A 21,123-nucleotide genomic window follows, 5' to 3' on the forward strand; every position below is an offset into this window, starting at 1 on the left:
GGTTTATCCACCACAAAGTTCCTGATTTCACAGGGAAGACAGTAACTTCCGGGGAGAGACTTTGAGATGATATAAATATCTTTTTTCTCATCCTACTTGCACTGACTGATTCTAACATCCATTAATCATTTTTGCTTGAAATAACCATAATTAATTGTGATCTAAAGTAACAATGAAGAGAAGTGTATGGTTGGTGAACCTGCGAGAATGTCCATGGCCTTTTCTTTCTCAAATAACAGGTAGAAGTCACAAACTGTCCACTTATTTAAATTGTTGGTGAGTCTTAGGCCCCAACTGGAAAGCCAGGAGCCACATGAACCCTCAAGAGTACAGGGTCTTTTAACTTTTGCTTGTTGGGCAATACGGCCTTGTATTTCATACTCTGCATAAACTTCAACCTAATACCCTACACATACAGACTTCCTTTGAGTCTTTGGAATCTTTTGCACATGACCTGTTTAACCTGGCACTGTGGCGTCTCTTGGTCTATACCTATACACTGAGGCAATGCTTATGTAAGTCCATCTTTATGCATTCTTCTTTTTTTCTCCTGTACTGGAATAGAATAGAATCACCTAGCACTTTTTCTATATGTCAGCATGCATTCCATACCTCCTACAGTGAGGAGAGAGAAAGGGTACTCACATCTCTCAAGATGTAGTAATGAGAAGTGTATAAAACTAATGAATTCTAAAACCAAGAATAAAATGAGTAAACGTAATAGCTGTCCAGAGGGAGTCTCAGAAAAGGTGATATTTAAACTGGATGTGGTGCACAATCCCATAATCCCAGCTCTCAGGAGGGTGAGGCAGGAGGATCATTGCAAGTTTGAGACCAGCCTGGGCTACAAAGTGAGACCAAGGCCAGCCTGAACTGCATAATGTGACCCTATCAAAAAAAAAAAAAAAAAGTGATATTTGACATGGATCATGAAAAATGCAGACTTTGAGCTGTGAATGAGGTAGGAGAAAAGCTGAGTGTGGACATAAAGTAGTCATGCAAACAGAGATATATGAAAAGTGTATTTGAGATCAGAACAGAATAATTCTGGAACAGCTCGGGAAAGAGATTGGAAGAAATAGCTTGAATTATGGTATAGGGCCCTTACACTGTGCACGGGGTGCCTTAGCATGGGGTTTTAGAGTGGTAATTCTTGCAGGAAGATGGAGAGTCAGCTGGTAATAGTGTTATTGGAGGAATGGACCCCAATCAAGAGGGCTCCACGTAGAAAATGAGCACCTGAATTTAAGCAGCAACTGAAAAGGCATAGTCAACTTCCAAGCACATGTACAATTGCTTCTCTATGATTTTGAAAACCTGAAAACCAAATTAAGTTTGCATAAAACAACAACAACAAAAAAAATTTTGCAGAAAACATGGTCCCTAATTTACGCAAATACGAAATTATTTGTTGTCTTTATCTCAATGATTAAAACAGAGCCGTGATTCTTTGGTCTTCCACCCATCCCTGGGTTGTAACTGTTGCCCCTCTATTTGAACGAGGGCTGGGCTTTTTTGATTTTGGTGGGCAGAATGTGGAACACAAGACCCTGCCAGCCTAGTCTTGCCAAAATTCCTGGCCCACAAATTCTGAGTAAATAAAATGATCATTTTAAGCTACTAATGTGTGGGAACATTTGTTAAGTTGCATAGTTATTCATATATTGTATGTTCACTGAAGACAAGTAGTGTATTTGATTAAAGTGCCAGCCACTTCCAATCCATCTGGCCACAAGGGTTTTAGGAAGGGACTGTCCTTTGCATTATGGAAATAGAATCAGTAGACTTCCTTCCGGTCTTTACATATTTGCTGAGTGTCCTATTGCATGTGTGTGTCTCTTATTTTCCCAACCCATTAGCAACTTCTCTAACCCAGCAGTTCTCAAACATTAGCGTGCACCAGTGTCCTTTCGGGGGCTTATCCCAGGGGATACTGAAGCCGCTGGTCTGGGGACCACGCCTTGAGAACTAGGGCTCCAGAGGGGAACGCTGTATTTAACATTTTTATTGCCACCCAAGGTGCTTACTAGTGCACATGGATGGAATTTCTTGGAACGTTCATCTTTGTCCCTCTTTTTGTTCCCTGAGTTGCTCCTGGTTAGGCTTTAGACTTAACCCAATTCCCTTTTTAGAGAATTTGTTTTTATTAGTTCATCGTTTGTGCTTTCTTCTTGGTGCAATCCATAAGACACTGTAGTGAAATGTCCTTTGTGACCGCTCCTTAAACCTGTCACGGAACAGATCATCCCGTATGAATTCACAGTGAATGCAAAGGTCCTCTCTATTTGTGACCAAAGATAACTTCCCTCCCTCCCCATGTTTTCCAAGTTTCCAGTCACTCCTTCACAATATACAAAGAGAAGCCACAGAGAAGGAGGTCTTTTTGGCCAGAGGTCCATCCTCCAAAACCTGCTTTTTTTCCTTTAACAGAATGCATCACTAAACACCCAGGAAAACACCACCGGCTTACGACCACATTCCCTGATCAGTGCAGGGATCCTTACTTAGCTCCAGGCAGCCTGACCTGGACCTCACTCAAAGTAGCTTCACTAGATGAGCTGTCCTCCCCCCAGGCAATCGCAGCCCTTTGGTCCTAAGCTAGCTTTACTCCGCACAAACCACCCCTTCAAACTTTTTAAAAAAAAACAGCAACAACAACAAAAAACCTCCAACATTTTTGCTTCCAAAGGTGACGGCTCGGTCACACTGATTCGTCTTGACCAGAGGCCCTGAACATTTCCTTCCCACCTTAGGCCCAGGCGATGTCACCCCGGCTCTGAGGGTCCCGCTGGGGCGTCGGAGAGCGCCTGGAAGCGCCTCGCCTGAGCCCAGCGATTAAGTTGGTTCCTCAAATTGTTCCCTACAGGACAGACAGGAAATAACACCGGGCTTTGGCGGCGGCCGCCGGGGGAGGGGGAGAAGCGCGGGCCGGGAGCCCCAGAGGCCTCCCTCTCATCGATCTAGAGTCCGGGTGGCGTCGCCTCTCCAGCCGCCGACCGCGCTCGGCGCAGAGTCCGTGCCAGGGCTGCGTCCGCAGCGCGGAGCCCCGGCTCCGGCCAGGTGGAAGCAGCGGGTCGCTCGGAGCTCCGGGGTCCGAGCGGGTGCGGGGCGCCGGGCTCCCCGCCTGCTGCTCCGGTCCCGGCCCGCTCCGGGCTCCCCGCTGCAGGTGGAGAAGCCCCGCCCCGCCCGGGCGCAGTCGGCGGGCGCCTCCCTCTCTCCCTCCCTCGCTCTCCTCCGCCTCCGCCTCCGCCTCCTCCCGGGGCCCAGCGCTGCCCGGAGCCCGCCAGCCGCCGCTCGGCCCCAGCCCGTCTCCCGCTCACCGAGTCCCCGGGGCGCAGGGCCGCGCGTCCAGCCCGGGCGCGCTGGGGTCCCCGGGGCCCGGCTAGCTCGGCCAGCTCGGCCAGGGCGCGACGATGGAGGAGCAGCAGCGCACCCGCTCGCACACCGTCAACACCACCACCAGCTCCTTCGCAGAGAACTTCTCCACCACCAGCAGCAGCTTCGCCTACGACCGCGAGTTCCTCCGCACGCTGCCGGGGCTGCTTATCGTGGCCGAGATCGTGAGTGCCCAGCCGGCCCGGGTCGGGGGAGGCAGAGGGTCCCGCACGAACTGCCAAGATCCTCGGGCTGGCTTTGGGGAATCTTTTTTTGTGCAGCCTCGACTTCTCCGTAAAGTGCAAAACTCAGAGCCACTCCTTCAACTTAGGCTCCCTTTGGGGCCGAGGGTAGGGACCCTCGGGAAGTCCGCTGGAGGCGAGCTCGGTGGCCTGTCCTAGGTGCGTGATGCTTGGTGGGCACTGAGTTTGTGTTGAGTGTCAGGGATACCTGGCGCCTCCCTCACCTGATCTTTGGGCAGGCGGCCTTTTCTCTGAAACCAAAGCTTTCCCAAGATCTGGAAAGAGGATTAAAGTGAACCAGGAGCAACTCACTGAATAAAGCTGAAGGACTGAACTTGTTTGAGAGCCACTGGGCCTCCGGGCTGGTGCCGTGCACATCCTGGTGCAGGCTGAGCTCATTCCTGGAAGGGGGCGGGGTGAGTGCGCTCTGCTCTCCAAGGAAAGGCTGGAGGCTGAGAATACAAGTGATCTCCCGAGTCTCCCACCCCTTCATGGCTGAGAAGGACCCGGAGCCCTGCTCACAGCTGGCAGTGGTCACTGTTTACGGAGGCTCCACGGCAGGCAGAGGGTGTCAAGTCCTTTCGTTGTCTTACTAGTTTCGGGTTGTCCACACAACGCCCCTCTCCTGTGAAGGTAGCTCAGACTAGGTCCGATTTACACGTGAAGAAACTGAGGCCTAGAGAGGGGAAGGCGCAGATTCACCTCTTTCCTGGTTTTTGCTCCTAATTGCTATGGAGCATCCCTTCCAGCTGTCTGAGCAGTGCCCCTTCTGCTGTATTTCAGAGCCCACCTTTTAAACGTTTGTGGAATTGAAATTTAGGCTGTGTGAGAGCTGGAGAATGAGGGATCATAGTGCAGAAGTGAGTGAAGATTTGGACAGTTCCTTTGAGAAAGCATCCACAAAACCTGTGTACAGTGAAGAGCTTCCTTGCTCCTCTGGAGGCTTGGGTCCCAGCTCAGACACCCTGGAATCAACACCCAGGTGATTCCAGTGCACAGTTTGAAAAGTGTTGACTTAGTGTTTCTCCCAGCTGGTTCGTTAGCTGATAGTGATGACATCCAGAGACCCAATAAAAAGTGGAAAGTATTGGGATTGCCTGACTTTAAAGGTTTCAACAAATATTTGCTATGTGAATGAAGCACTGACCAACTCCTGCTTCAGCAGAGCAAATAGAAACTAAGATGACGAAGACTTCTCTCTGGAGTGGGATTGGGTTGGGCAATAAAATGTCTTTCATCTGGTTTATGATAAGCATGCTGTCTCTTCCACACATCTTCATAAAAATATAAAAGTGAAGGCAGAAATGTACATGGTCCACAATCCCATCACTGAAAATAACCGCCGTTAATCCCAACGCTCTGAAATGCAGAGGCAGAGAGGATCAAAAGATCAGGCCTAACCTGGACAATTAGAGATACAGTGAGACACTGTGTAATAAACAATCAAACTAATAGGGATGTAGGTCAGTGCAAAGATCCTGGGTTCAACCCCTGGTTCCACCAAAAAACAGAAAAGCAACCCACAGAACAGGTAGACGAAGGCTCCAAAAAGTAAAATAACCACTGTTGACTTATTGGCATATATGTGTGTATATATATACTTTTAGGTTTCAGTGAACTTTTTAAAACTGAGAAACATGTAAGCAAATTTACCGTTATTAACTGCTGCCTTTGTTTATTTTCTGTACTGGGAATCAGACACAGGTATGTCCTACTATGAGCTACATCCCCAGCCCTTTTTGTTTTGAGATTATATCTTGCTAAATTGCTCAAGTCAGTACTCCAACTTTTCATCCTCCTGCCTGGGATTACAGGTGTGTACTGTCCTCCCACCCCCATTGAGTTTATTTTTGACAGAGCTAATTATGCACAAATTTCAATTATTTTTTGGATACCAGGGATCAAACACAGGACCTTACACTTGCCAGGCAGGTGCTTATGTTGCTGAGCTAAATCCCTAGGCCCTGTGCATAAATTTTAAAGAGTCAAACATAAATTCCCCTTACTATCTTCATACTGAGGAAGTACTCATATTCAAATTTCTCAGAGCTCTGAGTAGCATGTTTATAATGGTATTTCTCAGAGTCTTTTCCCTGACTGTAGATATCGTCTACCCCCTATCCACCCTGAAAAATGAAGCTTTCGTTTTCTCAGACTACCTCCAGTCGTACATAAACCCTTCCTGGTACCCATCATCGTCCTTAAGTGATTCAGGTTGTTCACGAGTCAGCCAGTGTTGACCCCTGAACAACTGAGCCCTGGAGCACCCTACAAGCACTTTCCTCCTCTGCGCAATTCCTTGTGTTTCCTGGTGTTGGTATTTCTCTTTTCCATTTAGTGCCCCAGACACTTCGTGGCTTATTTAACCCAAGTTACCTAAATCCCTTCCCGCATCTCTTCAGGGCCATCCTTGGGATGCTGCTTCCTGGCCTCTTGAACCTGCTCCCTGCTGCGCGGTGGCAGCCATCACCGTGCAGCCTCCCTGCCCTGCCCTTCCCTCCACCACCTGAGTGCCTGCTTCCCGTGTCCATCGTCTTCCTCTGGCTTTGCTGTGGGAGAGAGGGACGCAGCAGCCTTTCCTACTTCCCTAATGAAGGATGAATGTGGAATTTGAGATTTGCATCTTTCAAAGGGTCTTGATTCTACTGTTATACATAATTGTTTGGCTAGGCAAAGAATGTTAGATTGGAAATTGTTTTTCTTCAGCATTCCTCTATTGTCTTCTAGCGATGCTGGTTTAAAATATTCCTCCCTCTCCAATTAGAAGCCTATAGAATCTTCCTTCTCCCAAGATCTGAACTATCAGTGAATGGGCCTTTGGTGAGAGTGTTTTCCTCCCTTATGTAGGGCACTTGGTATGGTCCAGCAGATAAGGAAAACTCTAACTTTAAGGAGTTGATACCCAATCCCAGGCTGGGAACAGAACCCAGCTCCTCATATATGCAAATACACATACTCTGCCACTGGGATACAGCCCCCAGAGGTGCTTTTTTCTAAATTTTGGTTTTATTTTTTCCATTTTTTCAGGCTTTTCTAAAAAATACTTTTACAGTTTAACCCTGTGCTTATGTGATCAGTGACTTGTGACTTCTTGTTTGCGCTCACTATGTCCTGCACATGTTTTGAGTCTCCAGTATGTCACATTATGACAGTTTTCATTCATAAGGAATTAATTACCATACTTGATGTTTTTCAGTCTTCTAAGGTAAATTTCTGCCTTTTATTGATATAATCAATGCTGTAGCGATTTTCCTTCTTTAGCCATCTTTCCACATTCATTTCTTGAGGAAAAGCTCCCTAAAGTAGAATTGTTGAGTCCAGTGGAATGGTTTTTTGGCATGCTCTGAAGTATCTTTCCTCAAAAGTTACTGGTTTAGTTTGTCCTCAGTAGGGTTCACCTATTAAACCAAATGAATAAACTTTTTTTTAAAATTAGAGAACTCAAAATTCAAAGTCATAAGGATCATCTTAAGAGATATCCTATCGTATGTTTTGATTCTAAGATACTTTTTTCTTTTTTGGTACCGGGGATCGAACTCATGACCTCACAACTTGCCAGGCAGGCACTTACGCCACTGAGCTAAATCCCCAACCCATCTGAGATACTTTTTTGGGTCATGTTTTAACATCTGAATCAGGCTGCAGCTTATAACAGTTGGTTTCCTGCCTGTCATGCAATGTGGTACCATTAATTATCTGCAAACGGAGGGGTATGTGTTGTTTCAAATTGTCATTGTCCCATTCCTGAGACCATGGTATACCTGCCTCCAGAAAAATGCAGCTCTTAGCCCTGTAAAAATACTGAGACCAAGAGTTACTAAGAAGCTGTCTTGTACTTGAACTTGAGGAAATGAGATAATAGAGAACAAAACGTGTTTCCCCAGACCACTTGTCACAATCGCTTGCCCTGGCCTCATCGTGGGGTGAATGGCAGTGATTGTGTGTGTCTGCTGAGACACGATTGCCAGTTCAATGCTGTACTGAAGCCAAACTATGGTGGTTTCCTTGCTTTTAAAATTTTATTAGCAGACTAGAAGCAATCTAGTACATGAGCTGTGAGTTGTAGGATGCTGTGATCTCATAACTACTCTTGCAAGTAAGTACTTGAAGAATAAAAGTGATTTGTAAGAAACCAAGTTAATTATGCCTTTCCTTTTATGGGTGACTTTAAAATGAATGATAGCATCTGTGTAATAATGTTAGGTCACGCTTTTTGTTTTTTAATTAACTGTCATGAGCAAACTGAGTTGGAGAAGGTCAGATAAGGTTTACTGAGAGCTAGAATCTAAATTACTATCTTGTTGAGTTCCTTTAAAAATAGTGGACCTAGGCTGGCCACGGTGGCACATGCCTGTAATCCCAGCACTCGGGAGGCTGAGGCAGGAAGAGTGCTGTGAGTTGGAGGCCAGCCTGGGTTACAAAGTGAATTCAAGGCCAGCCTGAACTACATAGTGAAACCGTCTCAAAAAGACAAAATAAGTAGATAAGTAAAATAAATAAAAAATAACAGACATAGTTTCCATTTCACAAAAGCAAACCTATTTTTTGTAGAAAAATGCAGGTAGGAAAAAAGAAGTTGAAACATGAATTCTTGCCCTCACAGTGGTTCCTTAGAATGGTGCCAGCCATAGGCAGAATTTTGAGATTTTTGGTTATTGTGAGGTTTGGGATTTTCATTTGTGTTTAGGATCTCAAGAGCTAGGAAAGCTAAATGTCCCAAAATGCTTGGCACAGCCTCCAACAGCAAAGAATCATTTCACCAGTTGCTGATAGCTGTGGTTCACTGTTCTGGAACTCTGAGTGACCATTCTTTGCCTGTTGGAGTGAATTTGTCCAGGGTTTTTTGAGTGGTTATGTTATTTATCTGTAATTTGGAGGAAAACATCTAGTGGTCTGTAAACTATTTTTGCTTTATGCTGTAACCACGTGTGGTAGTGTCTTCCACTGTCCCTTCTCTGCCTGGGTGCTGAGCTGTGAGGCTCACAGGCTCCCTCAGCCACTGCTGGGCCTCCAGCTTCAGCATCCCTAGCACACACAGACTGTGGAGTGAGAAGAGGGTGGGTTCTGGGTATCTGCTCCCCTGGGTTCTGCTTGCTTGGTCTCAGCAGGTTGGCTGTGCCCTCCATGGAAAGCAGGCTGTCTGGCAGCTCTGCCCATGCAATTTTCTCAAATAAACTCTGATAACTGTTGCTATCACCGGGTACCATCTATCATTTGTGGTTCTCCTGCATCCTGCTTTATAAATAACACCTTTATTAAACTCTACTCAGATTACCCCACCTGAATGTTCCTGGTTTCCTGCTGAGACTATTACCTTTCCTCATCAATGATTAATTTCTGATGCCATTCTGAATGGCCACATAGTAGTCCATAAACATCCAGGCTCCTTCTGTTCAATGCATATTTATTTCCTTCTTTTAACAACATATAGCAAACATTCTTTAAGCTTTTCTCAATGTGCTTTAATGTTTTCTAAAGATGAGTACTTAGAATTGATAAAGAGGAAAATGGACCTTGTTTAAAATCAACTCTATTGGGCATAAAATACATTTCATTATTTTTAAGATAAGAGTCCTATCAGTTTAGCTGTGTGTGTTTTTAAGAAATAGCTTTATTGAGATACAATTTGTATATAAAATTGAGCATTTAAAAGATCTACAATCCAAGGGGTTTTACAATATTCAGAGTTATACATATGTCACCAGTGTCTAATTTTAGAACTCTACCTTAAAAAGAACCCACTGGCTGTCATTTCCCATCCCTCCCTTTCCTTAGCCCTTGGTAACCTTTAACCTACTTCCCGTCTCAGTGATTTGCCTCTTCTGGGCATTTTCCCTAAATGGAATTCTACACTATGTGGTGCTTTCTATTGGGTTTCGGTCATTTGGCATCATTTTCTTAAGAATTGCCCATGCTGTATGTATGAGTACTTTATTCCTTTTATTGTCAAATAATATTCCATTATATTGATTATTTTGTTTATCCATTCATCAATTGATGGGTATTTCGGGTTTTTTTCATATTTTGACTATGATAAATAATACCACTACAAGCTTTTATGTGAACCTAAGTTTTCTTTGGGTTTCTTGGACATTTAGTTAGGATGAAATTAAGTGAGTCATCTCATAACTCCTCATATTTTGAGACACTGCTAGATGGTTTCCAAAAATAGCTGTGACACTTTACAATCCCACCAGCAAGATGAGGGCTTTAATTCCTGCACATCTTCAATGAAACTTACATTCTGCTTTGATCCCGGCCACCCTGGTGATGTGAAGGGATGTGTTGTTGTGGTTCTGTTTTACATTTTTATCATGTCCGAAGATGCTGAGCAATCTTCACAGATTTGTTAATCATTTGTATGTTTCCTTTAAGAAATATCTGTTTAAATTATTTGCCAATTTAAAGACCAGATTTGTACTTTTTATCATTGAGTTGTTAGAGTCCTTTACATATTCTGGTACAAATTGCTTATCAGATTTATCATTTGGAGCACCAAACATTTGAAAAAGAGCAAATTTCATTTCTGTAATCATTAGAATCAAACACTTAAAATACACTTACTAGTCATTTATTTCTTCTTTTAGTAACTGTTTTTTTCTATCTATGTAAATAATGAGGCTCTTTTGGTTTGTTTGTTTAAAGGTACTGTGTTTTAAAGGTACTGTACTTTAAAAGCTGGTTGTGGTGGCACACATCTGTAATTTCAGCACTCTTGTAGGTTACTGCAGGTTACAAGTTTGAGCCCAACCAGCCTAGGGAACTTAGCAAGACCTTCACTCAAAATTAAGACCAAAAATATTAAAAAGGACTGAGGATGTAATATAGCCTGGTAACACACACACACACACACATGCACACACGCACGCTCACACTCACACAAAAGGGAGAGAAAACGTCAATGAAAATTAGCCCTTAGGAAAGAAATTAGATTGGGGCAGTGTGTTTAAATGGGGATATTTGCTTTCTAACTATTTGCTTTTTACCGTTTAAGTTTTTATAATGAGGGTATATTTTTGTGTGGATGTATTTAAAGAAGCTTGAGGTAAAGAGTGTTCATCACAAAAATAAATTTCCCATCATTTACATAGAGTCTCTGCTAGCCTGTCTCCCCTCTCTCCTTCCTCCCTCACCCAGCTGCCCAACGTAACTTTTCCCTGCATTTCTCCCAGGCCTTTCTCTGCATATGTATGAATATGTGTGATGAACTATACTACGTATTCTGCAGTCTTTTCATTTAAAGTCTGGATTTTTCTACAATACTTTTCTGTTGATTATACATTCTTTGTGTGTTATGGTTGTTAATTTTCTCACCTGTCATTTGGCATTAATATAATTCATATCATTTTCCCTCAAAAATGAACTGTAAACTTTCTTTAGACATGTAGGCCTTCCCTTCCTCAATGAGGCTTCTCCATCCCCCAAACTCTGCAAGTATCTCAAGAAAATGTAGAGTTCTTTTCATTATAAACATTTAATTTCTTTTTTTCAGTTTTTTAAAAAAATTTTCTTTGCAGAGTTAACTTTCCCTTCTTTCATTAACTCTTTGCAGACAGAACAAAGCCAATCTAGACAATGCAGTGACACTGGTACAGAACTTCACAGCAGGGTACTGAGATAGTAGTACTAGGTACTATAGTATATCTCATTATCTTCACAATAGTTGTCCAGTCAATTAGGTATAGCAAAATCAAACCAAAAGCAGACCATTGTAAAACCAATTGAAGAAGAATATTGAATAGAACAAAACCATCAAAATAAAACATGACTGCGAAAATAACCTTTACCTTCAAACAGAAGATAGAAGGAAATCCCCCATACTTGCTGTCATCCTCCCAAGAGATGCTCCGACCTCTGTCCCCAGTTGCTGACAGGGTGGGGAGCTGTTTGGTAGGCTCACAGGAACAGCTGACTGGTTCTCCTCCCTGCTGGCACCAGGCAAATAGTTTTCTTGTTCAGCCACCTAAGTCCCACCATGGCCAGGCCACGGTACAATATTAAACACGAAGCAAAAGAGATTTTCAATCTAGTTTTAAAGGCAGTTTCTGCCTGTGTGTAAAATAATCAGCTGTGCAATAAATTGTGCCCTTCCCAGCGTTCAGAGTGCAGGTGCCTCAGTTTTTGGATTTTCATGTTTCTCCTTATGTGGTGTCTTAAGGAGTATATCTTCTTCTTGAAAGTGCAAATTACCTTAGATTTCTGCAATAGTGATTGTACTCTTCTTTCACTTTCTGGTTATCCAAGTGCTTTCCTATGGTCATCATGTGCCTAAAGGTTTCTCCCATCACATCTCTGTAGAGCTTCTTTTGGGATGGTCTCAGCAAAGTCCATTTCCAGGGGTGATGTTCACAGCCACATCCTCAAAGGTCACTGACTCCATCACGCAGCTTGAGGGTCTCACAGGGTCTTTCCTATGCAGTCTGTAGCTTGTAGAAGTCATAGAAAGCAGCACATCCAGCTGGGGTCCTCTGCTCTACAAGATAGGGTCAGGCACTTTGGTGCCATGACATTGGAACACATTTGATTTCTTAAATAATAAGACCTTTTTTTGTTTGCATAGATAAGACTTTTACTTTTTTCCCCAGGTAGATGTGTGTGTGTTGCTGTTAGTCATCTTAAATTCCCATTATGTGTCCCTATTTTTTACCCTATTTTATTTGAGTCAATTTCAGACTTTCTAAATTATTGTTTTATTATGCATGTAAATATTTACAAGGGTAAGCTGTACACATTTTTTCTTTTATTCTCATACATTTATAGTAACACGGAGGGTTTTTAGAGTCAGTGTTTCTTAAATCCCATTACAAATTTGTTTGCAAGTTCTTTGAGTTTAGAAATTAATTTGGAAAGTTATCTTTATGGAATTGAATTTTCCATCTAGAAACATTTCATCTCTCCATTTTATTCAAGTCACTTTGTCTCTTAAAGTTCTTAGTGTTTCCCAAATAAGGAAAGGCACTTCTTACTTGATTTAAATATTCTCTTACTTTCTCTTTTTTTTTGATAAGTAGGGTTTATAAAAATTGAGTTGGATTCATCAATTTTTAATTACTCATGATTTACATGAAAACTGTTAATTTTCTGATTTAGATCTTGTGCATAGCTGTCTTCTTTGATGTAACTTTCATTACTTTTTATTTTATAAGTGAACAAAAGATTCTGTATGCATACAGGTGATTTTCATTTCCTTTACATACTTTTCTGATTTTCACTGTTGTGTAAGTTATGGCTTCCAAGATAATGGTGAATAATTAGGATGATAAGGGTATCCTTGACTGGTTCATAACTTTAATCGAATGTTTCCAGAGTTTTAATGATAGTGCACTTTTGACTCTAGGGTCTGATAAATATTCTTTATTGAATGAAAGAAGGGAAAGCTAACTCTGAATCCATATCAGGAACAATTTGGATAACATGAATGGAAAAAAAGGTAGGAGTCAGGCTTGGAGGTGGTTCTTATTGATGTGATTTTATGGATGTTTGTTTCTTTTGGTTTGATAGTGGAGTGAATTTTATGAGGAAATTTCATGGCAAATCATTCTCATACTAGGGGTAATCAGTGAATTTCTTTTTCTTTTTCTTTTCTTTTTTTTTTTTTTTTTTTTGAGACAGGGTCTCACTACTTAATTCAGGCTGGTCTTAAATGCATAGTGATCGATCCTTCTGTGTCAACCTCCTGAGTGTTGGTATTCCAGGTATGTGCCACCATTCCTGGTGTAATCAGTGTTTAATTAATTATTCATACATCACATAGCATTTGTGTCAGTGACAGACTAAATGTGTAAGGATGTCCCATAAGGTTACATTGTCTAGTGACACTTTAGCCATCTTAATTTGTTAGTACATACTCTTATGTTTGAACAACAATGAAATTGCCTAATGATACCTGTCTCAGAATGGATCCCCATAATTAAACAGTGTATGACTGTGATGTATTCCGTTAATAGACTGTTAAATTAAAATCTTTCCACACTTGGATTTGATTTTTAAATATCGTATCTAGAAGGCCAGACATGGCGGCACACACCTGTAAACCTAGCACTCGGGAGGCTGAGGCAGGACAATCAGTATAAGTTCGAGGCTCTCCAGTGCTACAGGTGAGTTCAATGCCAGCCTGAACTACACAGTGAGACCTTGCCTCAAAAAACAAACAAACAAATGAACAACATATCTGGGGATATTTTGTTTCTGTTCATAGGTAAGACCAGCCTTTTAGTTTCCTTTCTTTTGCTATTTTGTCTGATTTCAATATTGCCATGCTAGATTTTTGGGGTAGGATTTCTGTTTTTTTCCGTTTATTTTTTAATTAAGGTGAGATTTGCATAACATACAATTTAACATGTTTAAAATGATCAGTTATATGGCGTGTAAGCCACTTACAATGTTGTGCACATCTATCTAGTCCCAAAATATTTCATCATCTCTGAAATGAGACACTCTGTGTTTTTACCTTTTTTTGTAATCTTGTTACTAGAATGCCTGCTGTACTGCTCTACTCAGTGTGCAAATGTGTTTTAAGTTTAAAAATTTAACATATTTATATTTTTTGTAATAGCTTATTTTAAATTCTGGTTTTCCTTATTTCCTGCAGTGATTAGAATTATAAACCCTATTTGTATTTTGTTTGGAGTTACAAAATTTTACAGTGTACTTAGGATTATTTCTTAACTATCCAGAAAATTAATCAAGATATATAATTACATTCAAAGAACAACACTTCCTGCCTTAGCTATTTCTGTTAGCTAACACCTCCCACTGTGGACTTAAAGAGTGAACACTCCCTTGCTTGTCATTATTTTGGCTAGAAGTCCCCTTACTGCTCCTAGAAGTCCCCTTACTGCTCCTGCCTGCTGTTGCTCTTTCTACTTTTCAACACCATGAGGTAGATTTTATTTATCTTTTATTTTGTGGTCATTTCAAAGGGATTTGGGGAAGATAAAGAAGTCCACACATAGGTCTCGTCAGCCACAGAGAAGTTCTTCACATATAGATAACTTTACTGTATATTTAAAAATTGCATATAAAGAATATTGACCTTTCTGTGCTGAAATGTTTTTCTACCTTACCATCTCTTAATTTTATTGATAGTAATTTTATTTATCAAATTAAAGGCTAGCTTCAAATCTATCAGTTATTTTTCCCTTCACATTTGGTGTCATGTTTTGAAAGCACTGTCTCTCTAACAAAGCTAACTGAAGCTAATTTATACAATATTGTTTATATATATATTTTTGGTGGTATTTAAAAATATTTGCTGTGGCTTGAATGTGTCCTCCAAAGCTCATGGGTTAGAATCTTAGCTTGCAGTGTAACAGGGTTGAGAGGTAGAATCTTTAAGGGATGAGCAGGGCTCTACATTTTCTAACCTCTTCCACTGTTTGTGCCTGTGTTTTAGTATCTGTAGCTTTCGAGTCCATTTTAAAGTATAGACAGTACTATACCAGAGTTATGATTTTTAAAAATTTTTTCCTGTTTTCACATTTTTTTTTTTTGTACCAGGGATTGAACTCACGACCTCGTGTTTGCCAAGCAGGCACTTATACCACTGGGCTACACAACATGTTTGTTCTTCAAGTTGATCTTTAGAATTTAAATCATTCACTACTCTTCCCCTGCCCTTTAATAAATTATATTAGATTTTTGTACAATACATAGGATAATTTTGGGAAAGGGGCCCATACCACTCTAATTCCTAGCAGAGAAGCTTCTCAGCCGTTCTATCTCAGTCTTAATTTTGATTCTTAAATTTTTCAAGGTCTTTCCTAGTCTTAAACACTATGATTTTCAGTGTGAATTATTAAAGAGATCTTGTTTATTTAGTTATCAAAAAATACATAGAATATTTACATTGCCAGAATCTGTGTCTAGCACTTAGCATATAATGGTAAATAACACATTTCTATTTTTATTTAAATAAATGACCAAATAATAGGATGAATGTAAGGCATAAGGAAAATATGCATAGGAAGATGTTGAATTATAGCAGGAAAAAGCCTCAAATTGGAGTTGAAATTAAGAGGCATTTATTCCTTGTAGGCGTTTGGTTCTTTGTTCTCCTCACAGAGTTAAATCTGAAATTTAACAGATACAGAATATAATTTGTTTAATTTTTTACGAAGTACTCTTTCCAGGAAATTAGCAGTCCTTTTTCTTAGGTGAACATTTTACCACTTAAAGATGTGCACACTCATTACCTTGCTTATAATGAGCCAGCCCCGGGTCGTGGCGAATCCCTCCTTGATTTCATTTGCTTTCCTAGCTGAGCCCCAGTTTGAAGAAACAGTTCCCATGTCATACAGGAAAGAGTCAGTCATTCCTTTGTCAAGTGCAGAGTGAAACAAATCCCATCTGGCTGTTTGTCCCTCTTCCATCCCCAGCCTTGAGACAGATGGTGATTACCTCAGTAGCATCTCCTTTTCACAGGAAAGTGGGGCAACCATTGTCCTGGTCAGGATTCAGTTGCAGATGGCAGAATCCAGGCTGGCCAGCGAATGCAGCAAGGGATTTGCTGTGCATCACTGGGTGACTTCTGAGAGTTTTGGTAGGGATGGAGGAGCAGGCTCTAAGTTCAGCTTCCAGAAACACCTCCTAGAAGCATCCATGGGGCTGGCCCATGGTAAGCAGGAAGGCAAGGGAGTGGGACCTGCTCTCCTAACTGAGTATCTGCCCTCCGACAGCTCCATTGTCACACACTGTACCGCACTGTACAAGCCCTGGGAAGCTAGGAATGGAGTCCTGGGATTTCAGTGATAGCCACCACAGAAAGACCGAATGCCTCTGTGGCCATGTCTGCCAGTGGAACACAAAAGCAGCCAAAGAATGTGATGTTGTGTTTTGCCTTGTCATTCTTGGATGAGCGTATCTGTCAAAACCACATCATCATGTGCTGGAACTGAGCTTCTTTCCAGCTCTAGCAAACAGTAAGACAGGCTTATTGCAAGTGGAGTAGAGTGCAGTAGAGCGGAATGGATCTGCATGTTTTACTATATCCACTTGTCCTGCATTCACTTTCACTGTATTCTGCCCAGTTACTGCATTGAAGGTGAAAACTACTTGTGATTGGCTGTGCTCCTTAAACGCCCTGTCTTGTTTTTCACTTAAGACACTTTTGATTTCTTGCTGTGTACCTTTCTACAATTGATGTAGTTTCCTGAACTCCCATCTATAATAATGAGAAAGGTAATGATGACTTGACACATAAGCAGAAGATCAAGTGAGCTAAAATGCATGTAATCCCTGTCTCAGAGGTAAGTATTAGTTTATTTCCCAGGTTAATGTAGATTTCTTTCTTTCCTTGGTGCATCTAGATTTGCAGATTAATCCTACTTGAACCAGGGCTGCAATTTTAATAAGTAGCCTTGTCTCAGCTTCTAATAAAAAATGTGAGCCTAGAGTTTATCCTCTCTGATACATATGAGGCCTAGGATTGAGATCAGAGTTTTAAAGCTTAAAAGCTACAAGAAGAACCACAAAGATCTGCTGTGCTTATTTTAACTTTTCACATTATGAGTTCATTTAGACTTTGTAATAGATTAGAATGATCTAACCATAATAGTGAATGATGCAGCTTTGTGAGTATGGTAGATAATTTCATTATTGTATGCTACTAAGGCTTTATTCAAAGAAAACCTTAAAAACCATGTTGTGGCCCATTTTCTGGAGGTCTTAGTTTGCTGACCAGTGTTGGAAACCATGTTTCTTATCTCACCTTGCTCTTGCCTTCATGCATCCCAAAATGTAGTTAAAGAGGTACTGCTTTCTGGGGGAAAAAGAATTCAGAGGAGGAAGACATCTTTATAGTTTATTTATAACTTGCTTGTTTTTAGAAAGGGCTTGATGCAGGACAGAAATCCTGAAATTCAGGCTTTTATATCCATCGGGGGTTGAAATGCGTTGCTGTAGAAAAGAAAAATTGATTACAGAAACTAAACATTGAGCAGGCTCAAAGGTGCATCCTCAAATAAGATACTCGAGGGACCGCCTGCGTTACCTGCCACTGTGCTCAGCAATCAAGGGGGAGAAGTATTAAGGACTCATCACCTAATTTCCCCTGACTTTAGGTTTACATAAGGTAGGGGGAAAGTCTGTGCTTTGAGGCTCTGGACTTCTGTTTCACAGATGCACTCTCCTTAGAGATGGACATGTTTGAGGATGTGTGTCCTAGTTGTCTGGAATATATGTTAGCTTGTATCTATCTGGAAATTACACGTCTAAGGTTCCTTTAACGGTGACATGAATTTGAGTGTCTTTTCTTTTCATTCACACTTCAGATGATGAGTTAATGTTTATAATTGCTGGGAAGTGAGTGCTGGTTTTTTTTACTTTTTAACTTCTTTTTTGTATGATTACACTGGTTTAAGGAAAGGTGGGAAACCAAAACGCAATGAACAAGATACTGGTTAATGCCAGGCTGGCCTAGCTACTCGCCTGTGGAAACGGGGTGGCCCGTGTGTTTCCGGCCTCCTAGCACATGTTGAAGCTGGGCCACTGTGGTGCAGTTCCTCACCTGCATCCCTGAGAAGAGGGACAGGGTCTTCTGCAGGCTTCTCCCATACTCCCAGACCTAAGGGGTCTTTTTCTAACTAAAATTTTCCTTCTGAGTGAAGCATTATACAGTACCAAAACCCTGTATGATCTAAAGAATAAGAAAACTAGTAGCCGTGTGCCAACTTAGCACTCTTTTTACAGAAGACCTGAGACTTGCGATCTCCATAAAAGTGATACTTATTTCTCACAGTTTGGGAGACTGGGAGGTCCAAAGTCAGGGCCGCAGCAGGTTCATTGTCTGCTGAGGGTCCTGTCCCTGCTTCCATGATGCAGCCTTTGACAGCTGTGTCCTCCAAAAGGCTGTGTCCTCACATGGCAGAGGTCAGGGGATCAGAAAGGACCAACTTCCATTTATTTAAACTTTTTTATAACATCATCAATCTATGACTTGAAGCACAGCTCAAAAAGCCCCACTTTTTAAGAACAATTATATTAGGGATTCAGTTCCTGCACATGGGTTTTGGGTGCATTTTCAGGCTTTAACATCAAATGCTGAGTTTAAGAAATAGAACATTGGCGTACCTTAGAGATTTCCTGAGGGCCCTGCTCTTCTCCATAGAGGTAACCCTTGTCCTGTTGTTGTTGTTTTCTTTTTTTTTCTTAAGTACATATGTTCTGCTTTCTACAAAGTTCAAAATGTTCTGGGTTACCGGGCACATGCCTGTGATCTGAACCACATGGGAGACTGAAGCAGGAGATTACAAGTTCAAGGCCAGCCTGGGAAACCTAACAAGATCCTCTCTCAAGGGGGATGTAGGTTAGTGGTAGACTATCCCCTGGGTTTGATCCCCAGTGGTGCAAAAATAAGCCCCATGTATTGTTAAGCATCAACTCATTTTGAATTGCACAGAATATAAAATCACATGCATTTTCTTCTCTGACTTACTATTTTCATTCATTAGGAGTATTTCCCACTCTAATACATGTAGCTGTCCTTTGTTAACTTTTTTTTTCCTTTTGGTGATAAATCAAACACAGATACTTAAAAGTCACATAGTATCTCTTAATCCCCATAATTTAAAGAGCAAAATAAGAGATAGACAATAGGAAACAGAGAGGTAGACCTTTTATAAATGGGAATGGACACTAGTCTAGTGATAGGGAAAGGGGGCTAAGATTTTTATTTTATTTTATGTTTTGAGACAGAGCCTTGTTAAGCTGCCCAGGCTAGGCTAAAGCTTGCGATGTTACTGTCTGAGCCTTACAATGTGCTGCAATTACAGGCGAGTGCCACCACACCCAGCTGTTTATTAACTAAGTTGTGTCATATTGCATTTTATGAATATGATAATTTGCCCCACCTATGTTGATGAGCTCCTGGGTTGTCATGATTAATTTTTCTTTTTTGTGTTTTTCATTTTCTTTTTTACTGCTTTTTAGGGAGTTATTCTGCCTGTTCTTTTAGTGGTTTCTTTATCTTTTTTTCCCCTAGTACTAGGCATCAGACTCAGGAGCTTGTGCTTATCAGGCAGGTGCTTGTGCCACTGAACTGCATCACCAACCTAGTTTCTCTATTTTAACAGGCATACTTTGTCCATTTACAGGTTGCACTGATCAGTGTTTTTACCGTTTGGTTTTTTTTTTTAAAACCACACACATCCCTCAGAACTCTCAGGTGACATTCCTTACAATTTATAGCATTTTCTCATTGTGTAGGTCTACCCTTCTAGAAATGAGGCATTACGATTTTTTATACAGTCAGCAATTTAACTACACCCACAACCCACGTTGTTGCCCAATGTCTTTGCTCATTGTTTCATCTCACATTTCAGACCTCCCATCTGTTTTTGTTTTTCTGAACTTTTTTCCTCATTCCTGAGCAATAATGATGCAGCTTATGCAGAATTCGAAGTTGACAGTTCTTTTTGTGTCATCACATTAAAGGTATCAATCTTCTGTACTGTTGGTTTCCATGGTTGCTATCAAAAATGGCAGTCAGATTCTAAATTGTCATTTCTTTCTAATTTAGCTGCTTTAGCTTTTAAATTTTTCTTTGTATGCAGCAGCCTCATTCTGATATGTCTAGCTGAGGTTTTTGTTTTTGTCTGGTTTTTTGGGGATTATTTTTTTAATTTTATTTTAGAAAAAAAGAAAAGAAAAACAAAAGCAAAAGAGAATAAAAACAGCAAACTCAAAACAATAACAATATAGGTTTTCAAAACAGAATAAAAGAAATTTAGCAATGGTTGTTATATTGCATATTGTTCTCTTTTCTTTTTCAAAGAAAGAAAATTAAAAAAATAGAAAAACAGAAAAAAGGGTAGAATATTACCCAATTAAAAAAAATTAACATCATAAAATTGCTAGTTGACAAATTACCCTTTGTTGTCTTAAAAAATAGTTGCCAAAGTCACAAAATCAAAGCATAAATAGTGACTAGACACTCAAACATTGACAGTGCAAAACCTTCTGTTCAGTGTTCCAACATAAGTTCAGAAATATGGTCATCTATCTTACGCGCTATACATACTGTTATACCCTTTAGAGCACTTTCCTCCCCCAAAACAGTGGTTAGATGCCACAAAGTAGGTGGCAGTACCTTAACTGTATGTGTCAGGCCCAAGGGGAGTGCTAACCTTCTCTCCTTCCATACAATAATTACTATTTGTTTATCCTTGGCTTTGATCCTTCTGTTTGGAAAAGTCATAGGCATTTTCTCTCAACATATTGGAAGAACTTTTTCCCATTTTACATGAACTCGTTCTGAAACTCAGCATATGTATTAGATTCTTAGATTCTATTTTCTATGTTTTTTAATTGATAATTTTCAACTCTGGGTTCCTGGATTACGTTATTATGGCTAAATCTTTTATTTTAATAATCTTTTTAGCTATCTAGTTCATCAAATTTTTAATTACATTTCTAGAAATTCTGTAACTTTTTCAGGTCTACTGTGTTTTTCATAGCCTAAGAAGACTCAGACCCAACCAAATGAGAGACTGTAAATTCAAAGGGCATC

General features: G+C 40.8%; 1 protein-coding gene and 1 pseudogene across 2 annotated transcripts in view; one reads left to right on the forward strand and one right to left on the reverse strand.

The window, feature by feature from the left end:
* The first annotated feature begins 3,237 nt into the window (after positions 1-3,237).
* Cmtm8 (CKLF like MARVEL transmembrane domain containing 8) overlaps positions 3,238-21,123 on the forward strand; it is a 98,122-nt gene continuing 80,236 nt past the window's right edge. Inside the window, exon 1 of one of the 2 annotated variants that reach the window (XM_003480152.4) lies at positions 3,238-3,560. In XM_003480152.4, the coding sequence (XP_003480200.1) occupies positions 3,414-3,560 (147 nt within the window). In that variant the 5' untranslated portion in view covers positions 3,238-3,413. The remainder of the gene's footprint in view (positions 3,561-21,123) is intronic. The other variant, XM_013144010.3, reaches the window with a different exon arrangement.
* LOC111754682 (U6atac minor spliceosomal RNA) lies at positions 20,664-20,762 on the reverse strand (annotated as a pseudogene).

The sequence above is a fragment of the Cavia porcellus genome, unplaced genomic scaffold (genome assembly GCF_034190915.1).
Source record: "Cavia porcellus strain 051 isolate PalLab524CR breed Dunkin Hartley unplaced genomic scaffold, mCavPor4.1 scaffold_10, whole genome shotgun sequence".
NCBI classification, from domain to species: Eukaryota; Metazoa; Chordata; class Mammalia; order Rodentia; family Caviidae; genus Cavia; species Cavia porcellus.